The 21400-nt window shown below is 42.8% G+C and overlaps 1 protein-coding gene across 2 annotated transcripts in view; it reads right to left on the minus strand.

Annotated features, from left to right (window-relative positions):
- LOC143765708 (myosin light chain kinase, smooth muscle-like) overlaps positions 1–21400 on the minus strand; it is a 97298-nt gene that overhangs the window by 13884 nt on the left and 62014 nt on the right. For both annotated transcript variants that reach the window (XM_077252649.1, XM_077252650.1), the window contains exons 6-8: positions 13045–13080; positions 11189–11316; positions 2629–2782 (exon numbers count right to left, since the gene is read on the minus strand). In XM_077252649.1, coding sequence (XP_077108764.1) covers positions 2629–2782; positions 11189–11316; positions 13045–13080 — 318 coding nt within the window. The remainder of the gene's footprint in view (positions 1–2628; positions 2783–11188; positions 11317–13044; positions 13081–21400) is intronic.

The raw sequence follows: 21400 nt of genomic DNA on the forward strand, positions 1-21400 counted from the left end.
ACATTCTGTGACTATTACATTGAACTTTAAAGAAGCACTCCCATGAAAGTTTTTATATTCTTAAAAAAAGAGTATCTGGGACTTTACAACAAAAAAATAAATAAAAAAATGTATCAAAGCCCTAACAGGCAGGTATTTGCAATTTACCTGCCTTTTGTGCCCAGCACCATTCTCCCCCAGCATATAGCAAGAAACACTCCTGCTGGGGATTCAGAGGCCTCTGCCGACATCACATCTACAGAGCAGAGGCTTCTTTTCTGCTCCACTGTCGACGGGGTGGGACTTCGACGCAGGGCATAACAGGCAGGTAAGCTGCAATTACGTGACTGTTAGGCTACGTGCACACGTTGTGGATTTGACACTGTGGATTCGCAGCAGTTTTCCATGCGTTGTACAGTACCATGTAAACCAAATCCGTGGTGCACATGCTATTCTTTGTGCGGATTCCGCAGCGCTTTACACCTGTTCCATAATCGTAAAAACTCAGGTGAAATCTGCACAAAATCTATGGTAAATCCACAGGTAAAACACAGGGCGGTTTACCTGCGGATTTTTCAGAATCCGCGCGGAAAAATCCGCAATGGAATCCGCAACATGTGCACATACCCTTAGTGCTTAGATAGATAGATAGATACATTTTTTGTAAAGTCCCAGAAACCTCCTTTAACCCCTTACTTAGATGGGATAGTATGTCCAATGGCAGTACCCCCGCTTTGATGTGGGCTCTGGCCGTGAGCCTACATCAAATTTGGGACATATCAGCTGTTTTGAACAGCTGACATGTACTCGCAATAGGCGCAGGCGGAATCGTGATCGGCCCGCACCTATTAACTAGTTAAATGCTGCTGTCAAACTGACAGCGGCATTTAACAAGCGCTTCTGGCCATCGAGCCAGAAATATGCACACCACTGACCCCCGTCACAGGATGGGGGGGGGTCATCGGCATAACAACTAGAGGTCACCTTGAGACCTCTATGGTTGTTGACGCCGGATTGCTATGAGCGCCACCCTGTGGTTGGTGCTCATAGCAATGCAGTAATTCTGCTACATAGAGGCAATCTAAGGAGCATCGCCTCTAATCGCTTAACGGCGTACCGATAAAGTCAAAACGCCAGAATTACTTTTTTTGGTCTCCGCAACATTGCATTAAAATGCAATAACGGGCAATCAAAAGAACGTATCTGCACAAAAGTGTTATAATTTAAGAACGTCAGCTCGGTGGAAAAAAATAAACCCTCACCCGACCCGAGATCTCGAAAAATGGAGACGCTACGGGTATCACTTTCACCACTTAGATAAAAAAAAGAACCTAGACATGTTTGGTGTCTATGAACTCGTAATGACCTAGAGTATCATAATGGCAGGTCAGTTATAGCATTTAGTGAACCTAGTAAAAAGCCAAACAAAAAAACAAGTGTGGGATTGCACTTTTTTTGCAATTTCACTTATGAATTCGAAAATGGGGAAAAAAATTCTAAGTGAAATTGCAAAAAAAGTGCAATCCCACACTTGTTTTTTTGTTTGGCTTTTTACTAGGTTCACTAAATGCTATAACTGACCTGCCATTATGATACTCTAGGTCATTACGAGTTCATAGACACCAAACATGTCTAGGTTCTTTTTTTTATCTAAGTGGTGAAAGTGATACCCGTAGCGTCTCCATTTTTCGAGATCTCGGGTCGGGTGAGGGCTTATTTTTTGCGGGACGAGATGTACTTTTGAACGTCATCATTGGTTTTACCATGTCATGAATTCGAAAATGGGGAAAAAAATTCTGACATGGTAAAACCAATGATGACGTTCAAAAGTACATCTCGTCCCGCAAAAAATAAGCCCTCACATGGCCATATTGACGGGAAAAAAAAAAAAAAAAAAAAGTTATGGCTCTGGAAAGAAGGGGAGTGAAAAATGAAAACTCAAAACTGAAAAAAAGCTCCGGTCATGAAGGGGGTCATCATATTATATAGCACTGTGTACTTACAATTGCTCATTTTACCTTTCTACCTAGCTAACTCCTCTCCTTTCTCTGCTCGATGTAGAAACAGGAAGTTTCTTGTCCCTGCATTTATCATTCCCCTCTTCAACTCCTGACCCAGCTGCTCTGCCCCTGTCAGGGACTTTTGCTGTGACTGATTAGTCAAAGAGGCAAAATTGACCTCCTGTTGCTACATAGAGCTTAGAATGATTTAACTAGTCAGTTTTTAATCAAGTGAAGTTACAGAACAGACCTAATGGAGAACAGATGAATTAGCTGGAATAAGGGTTAATAAGCCATTTTAAGTACACAGTGCCATATAGTATGAGAATTGCAATATATTAAAAAGATAAACACTTTGACGGGAGTGCTTTAAATAAGAATGAAGTTTTCAAGGATCAGTTTATAAGTGGTAGACACCTCCTTTCTTGTGGACTACATATTGTAATGGCTTCTTGATGTGCCAGACATGGGACAGAAAAGTGAAAAAGGTTACCAATGTAGGTTTTTTCTTTTAAGGCAATATAATAATATCCACATTTTAAATACCTACAGATTGCATTATCCAATGAGCTGCCTCAGACAGCGCCACCTTTTCTAGTGTAGAATTGACTCCTGTCATCTGACTCCACGCCCCATTCTCCTTACTCACCCACAATAGCGAGGCTTGCGTGATGCTGTATGCTCCCGGTCTGGTCTTGCACGCACAGTGTGTAGTTCCCGCCGTCTTCCTCACACACTTGTTTAATCACCAGGCAGCTCTCGGTCTCTGATGTCCGTACAGAAATACGAGGGCTGTCAACAACCTCAAAAATTTAAAAATTACAGGATTATGAGAGGAGAAGATGAGGAAAATGGTACGGATATATCTAGGAGCTACCCTAATCTCTCTATACCCAATGTCCTGTGTGTATAGGAGAGGAAGGCAGATTAACACTTCACCCCGGTGTCATTTCCCTCGTCATGCCCTTCACAATTTCTAAGTAAAGAACACATCCAGAGCACATATTTGGCAAAATATATCACATAAAAACTAATCCAAGTGCAAAATTCCTAAACACTTGGCCATATGTGTCCAATTGGACCAAACAACATAGAAATCCTGAATACAATTACACAAGATCCTATTTGGTACAGTTAGGTCCATATATATTTGGACAGAGACAACATTTTTCTAATTTTGGTTATAGACATTACCACAATGAATTTTAAACAAAACAATTCAGATGCAGTTGAAGTTCAGACTTTCAGCTTTCATTTGAGGGTATCCACAATAAAATTGGATGAAGGGTTTAGGAGTTTCAGCTCCTTAACATGTGCGACCCTGTTTTTAAAGGGACCAAAAGTAATTGGACAATTGACTCCAAGGCTATTTCATGAACAGGTGTGGGCAATCCCTTTGTTATGTCATTCTCAATTAAGCAGATAAAAGGCCTGGAGTTGATTTGAGATGTGGTGCTTGCATTTGGAAGGTTTTGCTGTGAAGTAAACATGCGGTCAAAGGAGCTCTCCATGCAAGTGAAACAAGCCATCCTTAAGCTGCGAAAACAGAAAAAAACAAGTCGAGAAATTGCTACAATATTAGGAGTGGCAAAATCTACAGTTTGGTACATCCTGAGAAAGAAAGAAAGCACTGGTGAACTCATCAATGCAAAAAGACCTGGGCGTCCACGGAAGACAACAGTGGTGGAGGATAGAAGAATAATCTCCATGGTGAAGAGAAACCCCTTCACAACAGCCAACCAAGTGAACAACACTCTCCAGGAGGTCGGCGTATCAATATCCAAATCTACCATAAAGAGAAGACTGCATGAAAGTAAATACAGAGGGTTCACTGCACGGTGCAAGCCACTCATAAGCATCAAGAATAAAAAGGCTAGACTGGACTTTGCTATAAAACATCTAAAAAAGCCAGCACAGTTCTGGAAGAACATTCTTTGGACAGATGAAACCAAGATCAACCTCTACCAGAATGATGGAAAGAGAAAAGTATGGCGAAGGCGTGGTACAGCTCATGATCCAAAGCATACCACATCATCTGTAAAACCCGGCGGAGGCAGTGTGATGGCTTGGGCATGCATGGCTGCCAGTGGCACTGGGTCACTAGTGTTTATTGATGATGTGACATAAGACAGAAGCAGCCGAATGAATTCTGAGGTATTCAGAGCCATACTGTGTGCTCAGATCCAGCCAAATGCAGCCAAACTGATTGGTCGTCGTTTCATCCTACAGATAGACAATGACCCAAAACATGAAGCCAAAGCAACCCAGGAGTTAATTAAATCAAAGAAGTGGAATGTTCTTGAATGGCCAAGTCAGTCACCTGATCTCAACCCAATTGAGCATGCATTTCACTTGTTAAAGACTAAACTTCAGACAGTAAGGCCCACAAACAAACAGCAACTGAAAGCCACCACAGTGAAGGCCTGGCAGAGCATCAAAAAGGAGGAAACACAGCGTCTGGTGATATCCATGAGTTCAAGACTTCAGGCAGTCATTGCCAGCCAAGGGTTTTCAACCAAGTACTAAAAATGAACATTTTATTTAAAATTATTGAATCTGTCCAATTACTTTTGGTCCTTTTAAAAACAGGGTGGCACATGTTAAGGAGCTGAAACTCTTAAACCCTTCATCCGATTTTAATGTGGATACCCTCAAATGAAAGCTGAAAGTCTGAACTTCAACTGCATCTGAATTGTTTTGTTTAAAATTCATTGTGGTATTGTCTATATAACCAAAACTAGAAAAATGTTGTCTCTGTCCAAATATATATGGACCTAACTGTATATTTGTAACCAGTTCCAATTTCAAACTACATTAAGATTAGATGTCAAAATCATGTGTTTTTCTTAGACTGTGTAAAAGGGATCTTTTTGTCATGTACAACATTCAAGTTACGCCAATCACAGTCTCTATGTGGACTAGCTTATTTGGGTAGGTCCACATATACCCATAATATTTTGCAAAGCAAATAAGTTGGAAAGATCTCACCCATTAGTAGCTCTGGTGCCGATCATTCATTCTTCCCCTCCAAATAATCGCTCTGCAAGCTGGGAGAGATGAGGTCCTCTTGCCCTACTTTGCCCTGTATAGGCTATTGCGGCCCTGACCCCAAATTGCTCCCGCCCTTACAAGGGCAGTCCACAGCTGACCCTTTTAGCAAATAGCCCTAACCATCCCTGTACATCCCGACGAGTTTCGTCAGTGTATAGACTCTTCAGGGGACCTCACACTACGTTAGGGTACATAACTAACTAGCTAAGAGAAAAAACAGCGGTCTTTCCTCTTTAGTTCATGGGCTTCGCGGGGTCATAGCACGCGCCCGCCCCGTTCACTTAAATAGGTCTCATCCTAATTGGTCAGGAAATCCATCATGATGAAACCTCCAATCATAATGACTCCCCCATTAATCATTCCGCCGCTTCCACACGCCATGAGTGCTCCTCCACGTGTGACAACAAGATGGCCGCTATACTTCCGGTACGCCGCCATACTAGCGTTACTGACTCACCATGGTTACCATTCTGCCGCTTACTCACGCGCTCCTCTATGTGTGGCAGAAGCACGGCCATAGTGTTTCCGGTACACGCCCCGGAAACTCTCATACTGGCATCGCAGAATCCCCATGGTTACCATTCCCCGTAAGCATATAATTCAAATACGGCTACCACATCTTCCGGGTTTCAATTCCGGATGTTTGTTCTGGAACGCGACTTGCGCTCCACATAGATATCTATTACGGCCATTAGAAATGACATCACATTGCCGATTCTTTATCTACGGGGATAATTCAGACAGCGGGGAATTACATTTACATTTAATCTAAATATCTACATAAAGAGGAGTTCTACACCACAAAATCCCAGTTGTAAAATGGAAAAGACCTTATTAAAGATGATTCATCGGACTATACTGTTAGACCCGCCAATGGCTGAAAAAATCAAATTCAATCCGAAAATAAGGAGGTGTTATACTCCATCAATATAGTTTTTCTTAAGTGGGTGTAATTTTCAAAATTGGCTCTGCCAGGTAGTTTTAATTCCCAAATTCCAGTCTTGACAGTCTCATGGCTATAGGGTATTGCAAGCCTGACCTTCACTAATTGAACTCTAGATGAAGCAACTATAACACTGGTCAACAGCATTTTTGGTGCCAAAGATATTTCATCGAATTTAGGGTATTTTTGGGGTGCTGATTCTGAATATGTCATCAGTTTTGCCAGATTGGCTCAAGTTTTTGAGATTTTTGGTATCTTATTTATAGCACTTGTTGGTAAATGCGACGCATCATCTCATTAATTTCTTTGGATTAGTACTTGAACTGAGCAGTTCTCAATATAGTTTTGTGTTAATTAGTGTTCTAAAAGTTTGTTCATAGCTTGATTTTTGCACTAACTTTATGTTGTTGTCTGTTTTCCAGTGAAAAGCATGAACTCATCAAGAAGAAGTTGTCTTAACGATCCAGACTCATTCTGTTACATTTGTGGTGAATACACACTGCCAAAACATAGAAGAAACATAACAGACTTCGTAAAAAAAAGTGTATTTTGCCTATTTTGGGGTTATGCTTGGGGACCAAGACAAGTTTTGGGCACCACACATAGTGTGCAAAGCATGTATCGAATTATTACGAAAATGGAGCAAAGGACAAAGAAAAAGCTTCAAATTTGGTGTTCCAATGGTGTGGAGAGAGCCAAAAAATCATCATGATGACTGTTATTTATGGTAAACACAGGTACAGGCACATCTTCACAATGAGGGACAGGCCTTCTTGCAGATTCCATGTTACTCCCATTTTCGTTTCTTATGCTTATTGAATCCTTGCACTTGTACTGCACAGAAATAACAGTCATCATGATGATTTTTTGGCTCTCTCCACACCATTGGAACACCAAATTTGAAGCTTTTTCTTTGTCCTTTGCTCCATTTTCGTAATAATTCGATACATGCTTTGCACACTATGTGTGGTGCCCAAAACTTGTCTTGGTCCCCAAGCATAACCCCAAAATAGGCAAAATACACTTTTTTTTACGAAGTCTGTTATGTTTCTTCTATGTTTTGGCAGTGTGTATTCACCACAAATGTAACAGAATGAGTCTGGATCGTTAAGACAACTTCTTCTTGATGAGTTCATGCTTTTCACTGGAAAACAGACAACAACATAAAGTTAGTGCAAAAATCAAGCTATGAACAAACTTTTAGAACACTAATTAACACAAAACTATATTGAGAACTGCTCAGTTCAAGTACTAATCCAAAGAAATTAATGAGATGATGCGTCGCATTTACCAACAAGTGCTATAAATGAGATACCAAAAATCTCAAAAACTTGAGCCAATCTGGCAAAACTGATAGCATATTCAGAATCAGCACCCCAAAAATACCCCAAATTCATTAAAATATTTTGGACACCAGAAAAAATTTTTTTTTTTGTTGACCTGTGTAATTCAGTTGATCATTGAGCCCCCTTGGAGTTACTGTATTTAGGTGGAAGATCCATCTGGTTTCATTTTGCAGTATTTTTTTGTCCCAGTTCCCACCTCTCAAAGGTTTTGCCACTTTTTCAATACCCATAAATTTAATGGAACTTGTATTACCCCCCTGACAGATGTTAATATGTCGAGCAATGAGGGTCGTGTACCGGAAACACTATGGCCGTGCTTCTGCCACACAGAGGCGTGCGTGAGTAAGCGGCAGAATGGTAACCATGGTGAGTCAGTAATGCTAGTATGGCGGCGTACAGGTTGTGAACCGGAAGTACAGGTCCTTCTCAAACAATTAGCATATAGTGTTAAATTTCATTATTTACCATAATGTAATGATTACAATTAAACTTTCATATATTATAGATTCATTATCCACCAACTGAAATTTGTCAGGTCTTTTATTGTTTTAATACTGATGATTTTGGCCTACAACTCCTGATGACCCAAAAAACCTGTCTCAATAAATTAGCATATTTCAACCGTCCAATCAAATAAAAGTGTTTTTTAATAACAAACAAAAAAACCATCAAATAATAATGTTCAGTTATGCACTCAATACTTGGTCGGGAATCCTTTGGCAGAAATGACTGCTTCAATGCGGCGTGGCATGGAGGCAATCAGCCTGTGACACTGCTGAGATGTTATGGAGGCCCAGGATGCTTCAATAGCGGCCTTAAGCTCATCCAGAGTGTTGGGTCTTGCGTCTCTCAACTTTCTCTTCACAATATCCCACAGATTCTCTATGGGGTTCAGGTCAGGAGAGTTGGCAGGCCAATTGAGCACAGTAATACCATGGTCAGTAAACCATTTACCAGTGGTTTTGGCACTGTGAGCAGGTGCCAGGAAGCATGAAGTGCTCCAAAATCTCCTGATAGCTAGCTGCATTGACCCTGCCCTTGATGAAACACAGTGGACCAACACCAGCAGCTGACATGGCACCCCACACCATCACTGACTGGGTACTTGACACTGGACTTCAGGCATTTTGGCATTTCCTTCTCCCCAGTCTTCCTCCAGACTCTGGCACCTTGATTTCCGAATGACATGCAAAATTTGCTTTCATCAGAAAAAAGTACTTGGGACCACTTAGCAACAGTCCAGTGCTGCTTCTCTGTAGCCCAGGTCAGGCGCTTCTGCCGCTGTTTATGGTTCAAAAGTGGCTTTACCTGGGGAATGCGGCACCTGTAGCCCATTTCCTGCACACGCCTGTGCACGGTGGCTCTGGATGTTTCCACACCAGACTCAGTCCACTGCTTCCTCAGGTTCCGGTCACCTCTTCTCGTTGTACAGCGTTTTCTGCCACATTGTTTCCTTCCAACAGACTTACCATTGAGGTGCCTTGATACAGCACTCTGGGAACAGCCTATTTGTTGAGAAATTTCTTTCTGGGTCTTACCCTCTTGCTTGAGGGTGTCAATGATGGCCTTCTTGACATCTGTCAGGTCGCTAGTCTTACCCATGATGGGGGTTTTGAGTAATGAACCAGGCAGGGAGTTTTTAAAAGCCTCAGGTATCTTTTGCATGTGTTTAGAGTTAATTAGTTGATTCAGAAGATTAGGGTAATAGGTCATTTAGAGAACCTTTTCTTGATATGCTAATTTATTGAGACAGGTTTTTTGGGTTATCAGGAGTTGTAGGCCAAAATCATCAGTATTAAAACAATAAAAGACCTGACAAATTTCAGTTGGTGGATAATGAATCTATAATATATGAAAGTTTAATTGTAATCATTACATTATGGTAAATAATGAAATTTAACACTATATGCTAATTTTTTGAGAAGGACCTGTATAGCGGCCATCTTGTTGTCACACGTAGAGGAGCACTCATGGCGTGTGGAAGCGGCGGAATGATTAATGGGGGAGTCATTATGATTGGAGGTTTCATCATGATGGATTTCCTGACCAATTAGGATGAGACCTATTTAAGTGAACGGGGCGGGCGGCGTGCTATGACCACGCGAAGCCCATGAACTAAAGAGGAAAGACCGCTGTTTTTTCTCTTAGCTAGTTATGTACCCTAACGTAGTGTGAGGTCCCCTGAAGAGTCTATACACTGACGAAACGCGTCGGGATGTACAGGGATGGTTAGGGCTATTTGCTAAAAGGGTCAGCTGTGGACTGCCCTTGTAAGGGCGGGAGCAATTTGGGGTCAGGGCCGCAATAGCCTATACAGGGCAAAGTAGGGCAAGAGGACCTCATCTCTCCCAGCTTGCAGAGCGATTATTTGGAGGGGAAGAATGAATGATCGGCACCAGAGCTACTAATGGGTGAGATCTTTCCAACTTATTTGCTTTGCAAAATATTATGGGTATATGTGGACCTACCCAAATAAGCTAGTCCACATAGAGACTGTGATTGGCGTAACTTGAATGTTGTACATGACAAAAAGATCCCTTTTACACAGTCTAAGAAAAACATATGATTTTGACATCTAATCTTAATGTAGTTTGAAATTGGAACTGGTTACAAATATACCAAATAGAAATCCTGAATACCATTACACAAGATCCTATGTTGTTTGGTCCAATTGGACACATATGGCCAAGTGTTTAGGAATTTTGCACTTGGATTAGTTTTTATGAGGTAGTTTTTAAAAAAAAGTTTATAATAAAAGTTAACTTTTATATTTTTGTTTTCTCTATGCTATTGGCCATTTGAATAAGAGAGATTTTGGGGCGATCTGTCCCTTTGCTATTTTTCTTCGCAATATATATCACATCACTGCCATTTTTACGACATTAAAATTAATTACCAGCTCAAGTAGTAGGATTCACAAGGTCTATGATTTTTTTTTTTTTCTTTTCAAAGAAAATTTTTAGAAAAGAATTCTGAAAATTCTTCTCAAAAAGCCAAGTGTATGTCTTATAGGGGATGTAAAAGAATAATATAGGTTCTCTCCTCCTGCCTCCCAGGCATGACGCCACTCTAGTCTATGGACTGTATCCAATATGGTGGCTTAACCTTATTGAAGTGAACGGGATAAAGCTGCATAGCACTCAATCAATGGACTTCAGCCTTTTTGTGGGAATCGCAGACTCTGTTCTTTTCCATTATCCAGACCCCACTGCCACCCTGAAGCTATTAGGTGGAGTGTTGTAATGAACAATATTCGTGAAGAGCCTGTGTACTTCTCTTAGGTGCAATCACTCATCCATGGTGCTCCTGGTGGTGTCCATGGAGAGATCAAACCATCTTTCTGTGGCACTACCCATTGTTACCGCTTCTGCTGGTGTTAAGGGAGCACCCTCCTTGTTGCCCAGGTGGTGGTCAGACAAAGTGGGACAGGATAGTACGGATGGCTCAGCTTTTTTAGGGATGCAGCCTCTGGGACCCCATTTTCTCCTATCTGGGGATAATAAACAACAAGCTGTTGATACATGGAAGGGAGGGCACCGCCATTAGTTTAGGGATGGTAACTGCATCCAAATAGTGGAAAAGCACCAGGACCCTTTTTTCTAATCTCCTGCAACACGTTCAAAGCTCCGAGTCCCAATACAAAAGCCAAAATTGGACCCACAGCTAAATTGACAAAACCCACTGTACTGAATACACATTGTAGCAGCTGAAGGAAGGAAGAAGACTGAGAAGCACAGAGATATGTCCAATTTCCTGATATGGAGATACAATCACTTTCAGTTTCCAGCCTAACGACAACGTGTCTCCAGTGAAACGCCATATACAGTCCGCTCACACCCAGCTATAATCACACATTCAGTTTTCCATACCGGTTTCTTGTTCCGCACCCATGAGGCAGCCAGTGGTGGGGTTCCCTGGATTGAACAGCGCAATTCTGCCTGCTCCCCTTTCTTCACTTCTACATGGGAGAGAGCCTCCAGGATTCTTAAACTATCCCCTGTGAGGATATAGGCAGGTTATTTTTCACTACTTTTTACCACTATGTTTTTAAAGTGGTGGTCAGAAATAGAAATTAATGTTTATCCTAAATCCCTATCCATTTAATGCCATAATCTACAACTATTTTCTAATGTACTTGAATTAAAAATTCCCTATATTTCCTTATCTACACCAAGTGCTTTTATCCCCCCTCCCCCAATTACTTTTTGATTACTGTCACAGCTGCTGCTCCTGCCCCCTTCCTGAAGCAAAGAGTCAGTGACTTGTGTTTCAGGGTCTGGGCTATTCCCTGCACAAGGATAGCGCACTCTCGACAGCTCAGATCAGCAGCAACAGAGCACATTGTCAGAATACCCGGTGTGCAGAGACCACCTCCCCAAGTGAAGTTATTTGTGAGGGTGGTGCTGGTCTCTGCAAACAAGGTATCCTTACAACCTGCATTGACAGTGCGCTCTGTTGCCAGCAAATTACTACTACTACTGATCTGAGGTGGTGAGGGAGCGCACAGTCATTATGCATATCATACAGTGAACTTTGCGCAGGGTCAGCCTAAGCACCGGGATCCTCAAAGTCATCAAAAAGTAGAGAAAAAGACATTAGTATAGTTAGGGAAGGATTTTAAATTCAAGTATATTAGAAAATAGTTAGATTGTGGCATTAAATAGATTGGGATTTAGGATTAAAATTAATTTATATTTCACATCACCCTTTAAGCTCCTCTTTTGTTTTACACGGTAACAACATTATGTAAGCACAGCTGTATATGCTGTGGAAGGTCATGCTGTGCAATATTAAAAAAAAACAAAAAAAGCTAACCCTACAGTTTAGATACTCAGAGAAACTTGCATTTTTATTTGTATCTCATTAAAGGGTATATTAGGACATGTGGACCCTAATCCAAGAAAGGCCATTTATTTGTATGACTAGCAAGTAATACTACCAAGTGCACTTCTGGGTTAAACTTCCCCAGCGGTATTTGAACCTTTATTATTAATATAATGTTAATATAGTTGCAGATTAGATTCTTCCCTGATTAGCATTCCGTACATTATGGCGGGAACAAAGTGTTTGAGATCATATGCCTATGACAATGGGTGTGTGGAGAGGGAGAACTGCAGTTACACCTGAATTTCAATATTGTGAAGAGCTGGCTACATTAAGGGGCCATTCACTTATGGGCTGTGATTGGACACAGACATTTTGTCAAAAGCACACAAAGCAGTTTCTTTTGGGTTGGTTAAATGTGAATGCTGCATCCTCTGGATTTTGATGCCAGCATTTTTGTCCAGTAGTGATCAACCCATATAAAGGGAATCTGTCAGGACAGGTTTAGGCCATCTAACCTGAGAGTAACATAATGTATCACTTACTAGGCTGCTTGTTGTAGTTTTTATTTAAAAAAAAAAAAGACTACTTGCTCTGCTGCCATGTAGTCCAACTCTCCCCCCCCCCACCACCACCACCACAGATTGGCAGCTTTCTGCCTATGCACAGAAAAGCTACCAATCAGGGGTGTGGTCGGAGTTATACAGAGCGCAGCATTCAGAGAACTGCTAGATCAGTAAAGTACCAGTAAATAAGTAATATCGCTGGAATCAGGGTCTCTGCACCTACATCACGTTATTTTCAGATGAGGTAGCAAAAACCTGGTGAAAAATCCATTAAAGCTCTTATAAAAAGGTAAAATTATTAGAAGATGACAACAGAACACTAAGTGGGAACTTACCGGATCTGTGAGGCCTTCTCTTTGGAGAAACCGGCTCTGGAACACAAAGTGTAATATAAAATTAATCTTAAACTCCTAGGAATGAGTAATAAACACAAACTAACAAGAAATAAAACACCACAATGTCTTTGTTTTGTTTTTTTTGCTTAGCTCCCAGCTTTTTCATTAAGTATGCACTCATCCTAACATGCACATTGGGACATTTGTGTAGACCTTGTAAAAAAAAAGCATATTCGTTTCGTACTTTATTCCTCTACCCAAAGTATGAGTTACAAGAAAAAAAAAAAAGAAGGATCAAGTAATCCTCATCTCTGTAATATCTCGCGTTATGGGAGAGTAGTGAGGCTCCCCACACACACACACACACACACACACACACACACACACACTATAAGGTTGGCCAGTCCCAGTGAGGTCCATAGAATATACCGTAATAAATATACAGATTATACTTATTCACTCATAAGGAGACAGATTGAAAGCCGATTTGATGTGGATTTCAGAGCAAAATTCAAACCATAACCGGTCTCATATTTTTGATGTGTAAACATAGCCTAATAGGACTATACACTACCAAGTGCCATTCAGAATACTGGCATCTTATTGCCCACTTAAATGGACTGATCGCAGCGCTGCTCGATAGAGTTGAGCGAATTTGATTGGGTCCTTGCTTATTGGGCTTATTGCCGAATAAGCTGTAGAGGGCACCTGGATACATGGAGCGCTCCGGCTGGTCAGCTGTCCGGTGCCGCAGCTACTTGTGTCGCGGCTGTGTCACCGTCACAGGACATGCATGGAGAGCCCAACACTCAGGCAATGAGCATCTTGTTTGTACCGATTATCCGCATGTCAAAGTGTTCCTTTATTCCTTTGTTCAAAAGCAGCTTTTGGCTTCCCTGGGGCACTAGGTCTCATATGTGCTGGCTACCTCACTACTCGACTCCTAAGCTTAGGGACTTGGGTTTAATGGGTTCGGTTATATTCCAGGACCTTTGGGTAAGCAGGAAAAAAAAAAGTCATCTAGTAAAAATTTATGTTAATTCTCCCTGTAATTAACCGACGACCCTCCATGTTATCAAGAATGAAATGTCACCCCAAGGTTTCTAGATTTCCATAACTAACTAGGGAATCTACATTGAATGCAAATTCATAAAACGGATCTAGAGAACATCAGATGGAAAAACAGTCAACTTTATGCCACCAAGAACATCTTCCTTTGACTTATGCCAAGAACAGAAATACCATTTCTCATACTATACACCCAACAAAAACCTGGTCGTCACAACCAAAATAGGGATTAGACTGAATTGAAGGAGGCCAGTCTTGGGTGGTTGTGTCCCTCAATTCTGAAATTGACATTCTGTAACCCGTAAAGTTAAATGTTACAATTATTATAACAATTTATTTTAAAAAGAAGACCTTTTACCAGTTTCAGCATGTTAAGTTGGCCAGAACAAGGAATAGTGGTCGCAGAGCTGAATAAAACATCTTTTTTATATTTTAACATTTCTTCGCTCTGTTGCAGAAGTATTCGCTTGTAAAGTTTAGGTTATAGTTTATGATAAATCAAAGGGAGCGTGAAAAGGGGGGGGGGGGGATTCATCTCAGAGGGGGGGCGTACTTTTCCCCTTCATGTAGTCGACCAATCATAAGCAAGAGGCATAATGCAGAGGGAAAAAAAAACAAAACATGCCACCAGAAGGTGGTCAAAAGAGCATATCTTCTGAGAGACATGGAATGACAATACAATATTCCACTTCATCCAGTCTCAAGTAATCTCCCTGATATACATTTACTTTTTACACATTCCTCTACAGTTAAAATGTATCCATACAATAGACACCGTTATTTAAATATTCAGTGGAAGAAAAAAATAAATAAATCAAAGTCTCCTGTGCAATCAAGTGCAATGTTAGCAACCGATCAATATAATCAGATAACACCAGAGATGCCAAGAACAAGTTTGTATTAACAGAATGCAAAAATTCCAACACCAGTGATCTACAAACAAATCAGTTACAGGGGTCAAAGTCCAAAAAGGTCAAAGTCCAGACGAAATGATGTCAGAACAGGCTCTTCAGAACAGACCAGAACAAGTTAAGAAATTGAACTTTAGCATTTTTTTACATAGATTCAGGATCAGGCAACATGATCTTATCCATGTTATCAGGAGAAGAACGTGCATTGTCCGAGCATAAGCAAACAATTTTTAAGATGGAAAAGGGCACAGGTTATGTGAAGTTAATTCAGCAGGTCATAGGTGGGACCATTTCCCCTCAAATCTGACCTGCACACTGATATTTTTTTTATTATTGGCACATGCAAATTGCCTCTTAAGAGAGGAAGAGGACTTGACTCTAGTGCCACCTATTGAAAGTAGCAATCCTAAAAGCCAATATCGATCTTTTAACGAGCCTTGCCACTTGACATAGGATAAAAGCCGAACCAGAATCTCCATTTGTAGACTTGAGTTTTGGGATGTTGTGCCCCTCAGGGCCAAGCATAGTTTGGCTGTATAACAGGCCCCTGACTGGGCTATAAGGGGTAACGTCTCTCCTTGTGGAGAGCAACATGCCTCTGTAAGGAGACTTATAGGCCATGAAATGCTTCCCAAAGGAGCATGCCATGGCTATGCCATGTTACTCTTCACAAGCAGAGACATTACTCATTAATTATAGGATATACTGTCACTAGACAAGGTGCCTGTCCAGGCGCTAGGTAAGGCGCTCGTCCAAGCAATAGGCAAGGGGAGCATCCACACACTAGGAAAGATACAAACTACATTTTTGTGCATGCGTTTTCTTGTGTATTTTGAGCATTTCTTAGAGCTCTTTTATGTGTTTTTTTTTAATGCTTTTTTTTTTTTCTTCAGATAGTACTATGCATTATACCCCCCCCCCCCCTCAACTAAATATGTAATTTAAAAATCGTTGTTTTTTTCTAATGCTTAATGTTATGGTGGCTTCCTTCTAGAGTTCCAATACCACTGGGGTGTGCTCATGATTGGATTCCATCACTATAATCAAATGTGTGTTGAATACAAAATTTCATATACGGTAGATTAACTATCCCACTTGTGTTAAATTGCAACCAAAAGGTGTACAAAAAGATGAATACTGTTCCATTTAAGCACTAAAGGCACTTGATGCTAGACACGCATTGGTAGTATGGAATTTTTATGGATTGGTGTTATCACTTTTAAACATTTTGGAATAAAATATTGACATTTTAATATACTTTACTTGAAACTGAGCAGCTTTGGATTTACAAAGTGCACCAAGACAGTGGTGACGCTCAAAGCCATGAGTATCTATGGCCATTTTTCCACATCAAAGGCCATTTTTAACCCATGGTTTTTCTTGCTACTTTGTCCAACAGGCACATGGAAGTTATAGTCACATTCATCAAGTTAAACCTGAAGCTGTTGCATGCAAGTCAGGTCCGCTGGAACCTCGATGATGGTAAAAGAAGAAAAGAACCAACCAGCGCTGACATTGCGCAACACAGAAACACTGAGGAGGAGATCTCGGTGCCTTGTCCTTTGTCCACCGACTGTGCCAGACACTAGGTAAGGCACCCATCCAAGCAATAGGCAAGGGGCACATCCAGACAATCAACTTACATATATACAATCCAGTGCTCAACTTACATATAATAAGGAGAGGTTTTCAGCAGCACTAGAAATTGTGCAGGTTGGAGGCCTTAGGCTGGAGTCACACTCAGCGTAAGACAATAAGGTTCGTTTTTTACGGCCGTAATACAGCCGTAATACGGAGAAATGTTCCCAAAATAGTGATCCGTATGTCCTCCGTAGGCAGGGTGTGTCAGCGTATTTTGCGCATGGCATCCTCCGTATGTAATCCAAAAGGTCATCCGTACTGCGATATTTTCTCGCAGGCTTGCAAAACCGACATCTAATGGATTTAGATATATACACAGCGCCCCAGAGTCCTGGTCATTGCAGTACTGATGCTCCGCCACTAAGGGGGGCTATGGTACGTCTGATGGCACTGAAGGAGTTCACCTGACCAGGTATCACAGACACCAATACACTTCACAGTCTGGCCTCTAGGGGGAGCTAAGGGTACTATGTATTAGGCCACTCCTCACAATCTGGTAAAACTGGGGGTTGGATAGGAAGTTAGAGAGAAGCTGACTGGGAATCGAACAGGCAACATCCTGTGGCAGAGGGTGTTGCGGGGAGAGACTCAGGGGGGTCCCTGTCAGGGGTGGGATCCTGGCAGAGACCTAGCGAACTGAGAGAATGTTACGGGACCGCGCCTGCACCTGATCGCGGCGGTTCCCTAAGACAGGACAAGAAGCGAGGTTTATTATGCTGAGTGAGAAACGAGATCAACGCAACAAGGAGAAACACCAGTAGGAGTCGTGCTGTAAGAACGAGGCAACATCCTACTGAGGCGCGTAGCCGGTGGCCGGAACGCCGAGGAAGTACTAGGCTCCAAGCAATACTTCAAACCTACGGCAGGACAGTCAGCTATAGGCGGGCTGTCTCACACAAATCACCTACGAAGACACAGGGGGCAACAACAGGAGAAGGGCGACACTAGGGTCCAGGAAGAGCTCCGAGCCTACCCGTCATACGGGTGCGTCCTAGCCATATCATCTGGGGGACGAAGAAGAACATCAGAATCGAGTTGTGAGGGAACTTCAGAAACAGACAACAGTTGTGGGGACTATCCCGTAAGCACAGCAGGGGAGGACCACAACACACAAGCGCTAGAAGGTAGGCACAGATTTCCACCTGCAAAGGGAACTCTGGAGGTGCCATCGGACCGGCCGGACTTGCGCAGCCTGGTTAACCGTATTCCGGACTGAGGATCCTGGAGCCTTCAGTAAAGAGGTAAAGAGACTGCAACCTGGTGTCCTCGTTATTTACTGTGACCAGCACTGCACCGCACTACCACCACCATCCACACCTTTCATTGGGCACCCCTCAGCAGGGTCACGGACCGGGTCTAGCCACTGTGACAACCCCAGAGCAGAGACCCAGAGGCCCGGTACCGGGTACCCCTCGGCCCTGCGGCAGTGGGGGCGCTACAACTTGGCGTCACGAACAGGATCTACTTAAGCCTGAAGAATCAGGTCATGTGTGCCTTGGAACTGATTAGTTGTGCTTGGACTGGGACTTATTGCAAAGACTGTGCAGTGCCACTTGCCGCCAAAAAACCGCCGCCATTACAGCGCTGAGGAGAGCGCAGGAGAAGAAGAGGGGCGTGGAGTAGGCGTGGACAAGCTGAAGAGCGCGAAAACAATGGCCGCCCAGTCCAAACATTTTTGCATCTTGAGGACGTGTCCGTCAACAGCCGAGGTCCGCCTTCTGATCCTCTTTGGAGAATGGGGACCAGGGAGATGGGGCCGCCCACGAAAGAGACCGCGGGAAGAAGACACTGGAGAGGAAGCAAAGATGGCGACGCCGGGAGCACCGCGCGGGGACGACCCGACCCAGCATGAGGTTGCACCACCCGACACAGCCCCAGATGCGCCATCGTTGCAGGGACTGGCCCTTACGGAGCTACCAATGGGCAGACCCAACTGGCCGCCGTCTGAGGAGTGTGTGGCCGTAGCCAAGGCCCGGCAGATAGCACGTCGCCTTGAGGCCGACGCTCGTGTGACCGCTCGACTGGGCCAGCCTACGGAGGTCCGCCTAACTCCGGTGTCCCCTGCTTCCTCCATCCCGGCCGCGGCAGAGTGTGAGCTGCAGGCCCAGGGACTGAGGATCCTGCCAGAGGCAGAACACCTGCGGCGCCTGATGGCGGCATGGCGGAACAGACCCCAACCTGCAGCCCAGGTCGACCTGACGAGTTGTGAGGAGGCTCCGCCGTCACACTGGGGTGTGGTGGTGTTCTTCAACTCCCGGGAAGGAAGGGGAGTCATCCAAGAAATTGGAGAGCCACTGCAGGTCCGTGTTGACCGGAAAGAAGTGGAGCCCTGCGGAGGAAGGTATGGCCGCGACCTGGAGCCCGGGGATGCAGTAACCTACACGCGATGGAGGAGGGAAACTGGCTGGATAGCTCGGGGCGTCCAACGGTGCGTCGCACTCCAGGCTGCTGCCGGAACGTCGGAGGACGGGCCTCCTGCAGGGAAGGTGCCGGAACCTGCCCCCGCGGAACCCCAGGGAATCCAGGCCCACCGTGTGGCTATGGGTCGTGCTCACCCACGAGCGAGGAGGGTGTCCCGACGAGGGATCCTATCGTTACTGGGACCGGTCTTTGCTACACCATCACGGCCCGTTTGTCCGGTGAGGCCCGGGAGGAGGCCGCCTCCTGGCCAGCCAGAAACTGAGTAAGCAAGAATGCTTCATCACATGTAAATAGTTAACTATTTATCCTCTTGCTGCTATGACCCGATCAGAAGAAAAGGCCCAAACACCCTACTAAGGATTACCAGAAAATATCAGAACAAAGATCTTTATTTGAATATATAATTCATTTAACAGGAGTAACGACACATAGTAAAATATCATAAAACTACATCATATTAAAACCAAAACACAGGACCAAAAAATAATTGCATATAATATGCAGGCCACGATATCCTAGTATCTTTTATATTATCTGTAGTCCCTCACCCACACTGCTCTAAAAATACCAAGGCTCAATTGCAAGGAAATAAAGTGCAAAAAAATGTGCTATGCTTCTGTATAAGAAGCGCTAAAAATCGCAAAATATCAAAAAAACTTTTTAACCCCTTCACCCCCAAGGGTGGTTTGCACGTTAATGACCGGGCCAATTTTTACAATTCTGACCACTGTCCCTTTATGAGGCTATAACTCTGGAACGCTTTGACGGATCTTGGCGATTCTGACATTGTTTTCTCGTGACATATTGTACTTCATGTTAGTGGTAAAATTTATTCGATATAACTTGCATTTATTTGTGAAAAAAACGAATATTTGGCGAAAATTTTGAAAATTTCGCAATTTTCCAACTTTGAATTTTTATGCCCTTAAATCACAGACATATGTCACGCAAAATACTTAATAAGTAACATTTCCCACATGTCTACTTTACATCAGTACAATTTTGGAACCAAAATTTTTTTTTGTGACGGAGTTATAAGGGTTAAAAGTTGACCAGCAATTTCTCATTTTTACAACACCATTTTTTTGTAGGGACCACATCTCATTTGAAGTCATTTTGAGGGGTCTATATGATAGAAAATACTCAAGTGTGACACCATTCTAAAAACTGCACCCCTCAAGGTGCTCAAAACCACATTCAAGAAGTTTATTAACCCTTCAGGTGTTTCACAGGAATTTTTTGAATGTTTAAATAAAAATGAGCATTTAACTTTTTTTCACACACAATTTATTTCAGCTCCAATTTGTTTTATTTTACCAAGGGTAACAGGAGAAAATGGACCCCCAAAGTTGTTGTACAATTTGTCCTGAGTACGCTGATACCCCATATGTGAGGGTAAACCACTGTTTGGGCGTATGGCAGAGCTCGGAAGGAAAGGAGCGCCATTTGACTTTTCAATGCAAAATTGACTGGAATTGAGATGGGACGCCATGTTGCGTTTGGAGAGCCCCTGATGTGCCTAAACACTGAAACCCCCTACAAGTGACACCATTTTGGAAAGTAGACCCCCTAAGGAACTTATCTTGATGTGTGGTGAGCACTTTGACCCACCAAGTGCTTCACAGAAGTTTATAATGCAGAGCCGTAAAAATAAAAAATCATATTTTTTCACAAAAATGATCTTTTTGCCCCCAATTTTTTATTTTCCCAAGGGTAAGAGAAGAAATTGGACCCCAAAAAATGTTGTGCAATTTGTCCTGAGTACGATGATACCCCATATGTGGGTGTAAACCATTGTTTGGGCGCATGGCAGAGCTTGGAAGGGAAGGAGCGCCATTTGACTTTTCAATGCAAAATTGACTGGAATTGAGATGGGACGCCATGTTGCGTTTGGAGAGCCCCTGATGTGCCTAAACATTGAAACTCCCTACAAGTGACACCATTTTGGAAAGTAGACCCCCTAAGGAACTTATCTTGATGTGTGGTGAGCACTTTGACCCACCAAGTGCTTCACAGAAGTTTATAATGCAGAGCCGTAAAAATAAAAAATCATATTTTTTCACAAAAATGATCTTTTTGCCCCCAATTTTTTATTTTCCCAAGGGTAAGAGAAGAAATTGGACCCCAAAAAATGTTGTGCAATTTGTCCTGAGTACGCTGATACCCCATATGTGGGTGTAAACCATTGTTTGGGCGCATGGCAGAGCTTGGAAGGGAAGGAGCGCCATTTGACTTTTCAATGCAAAATTGACTGGAATTGAGATGGGACGCCATGTTGCGTTTGGAGAGCCCCTGATGTGCCTAAACATTGAAAC

The sequence above is a fragment of the Ranitomeya variabilis genome, chromosome 4, assembly GCF_051348905.1.
Source record: "Ranitomeya variabilis isolate aRanVar5 chromosome 4, aRanVar5.hap1, whole genome shotgun sequence".
Lineage (NCBI taxonomy): Eukaryota > Metazoa > Chordata > Amphibia > Anura > Dendrobatidae > Ranitomeya > Ranitomeya variabilis.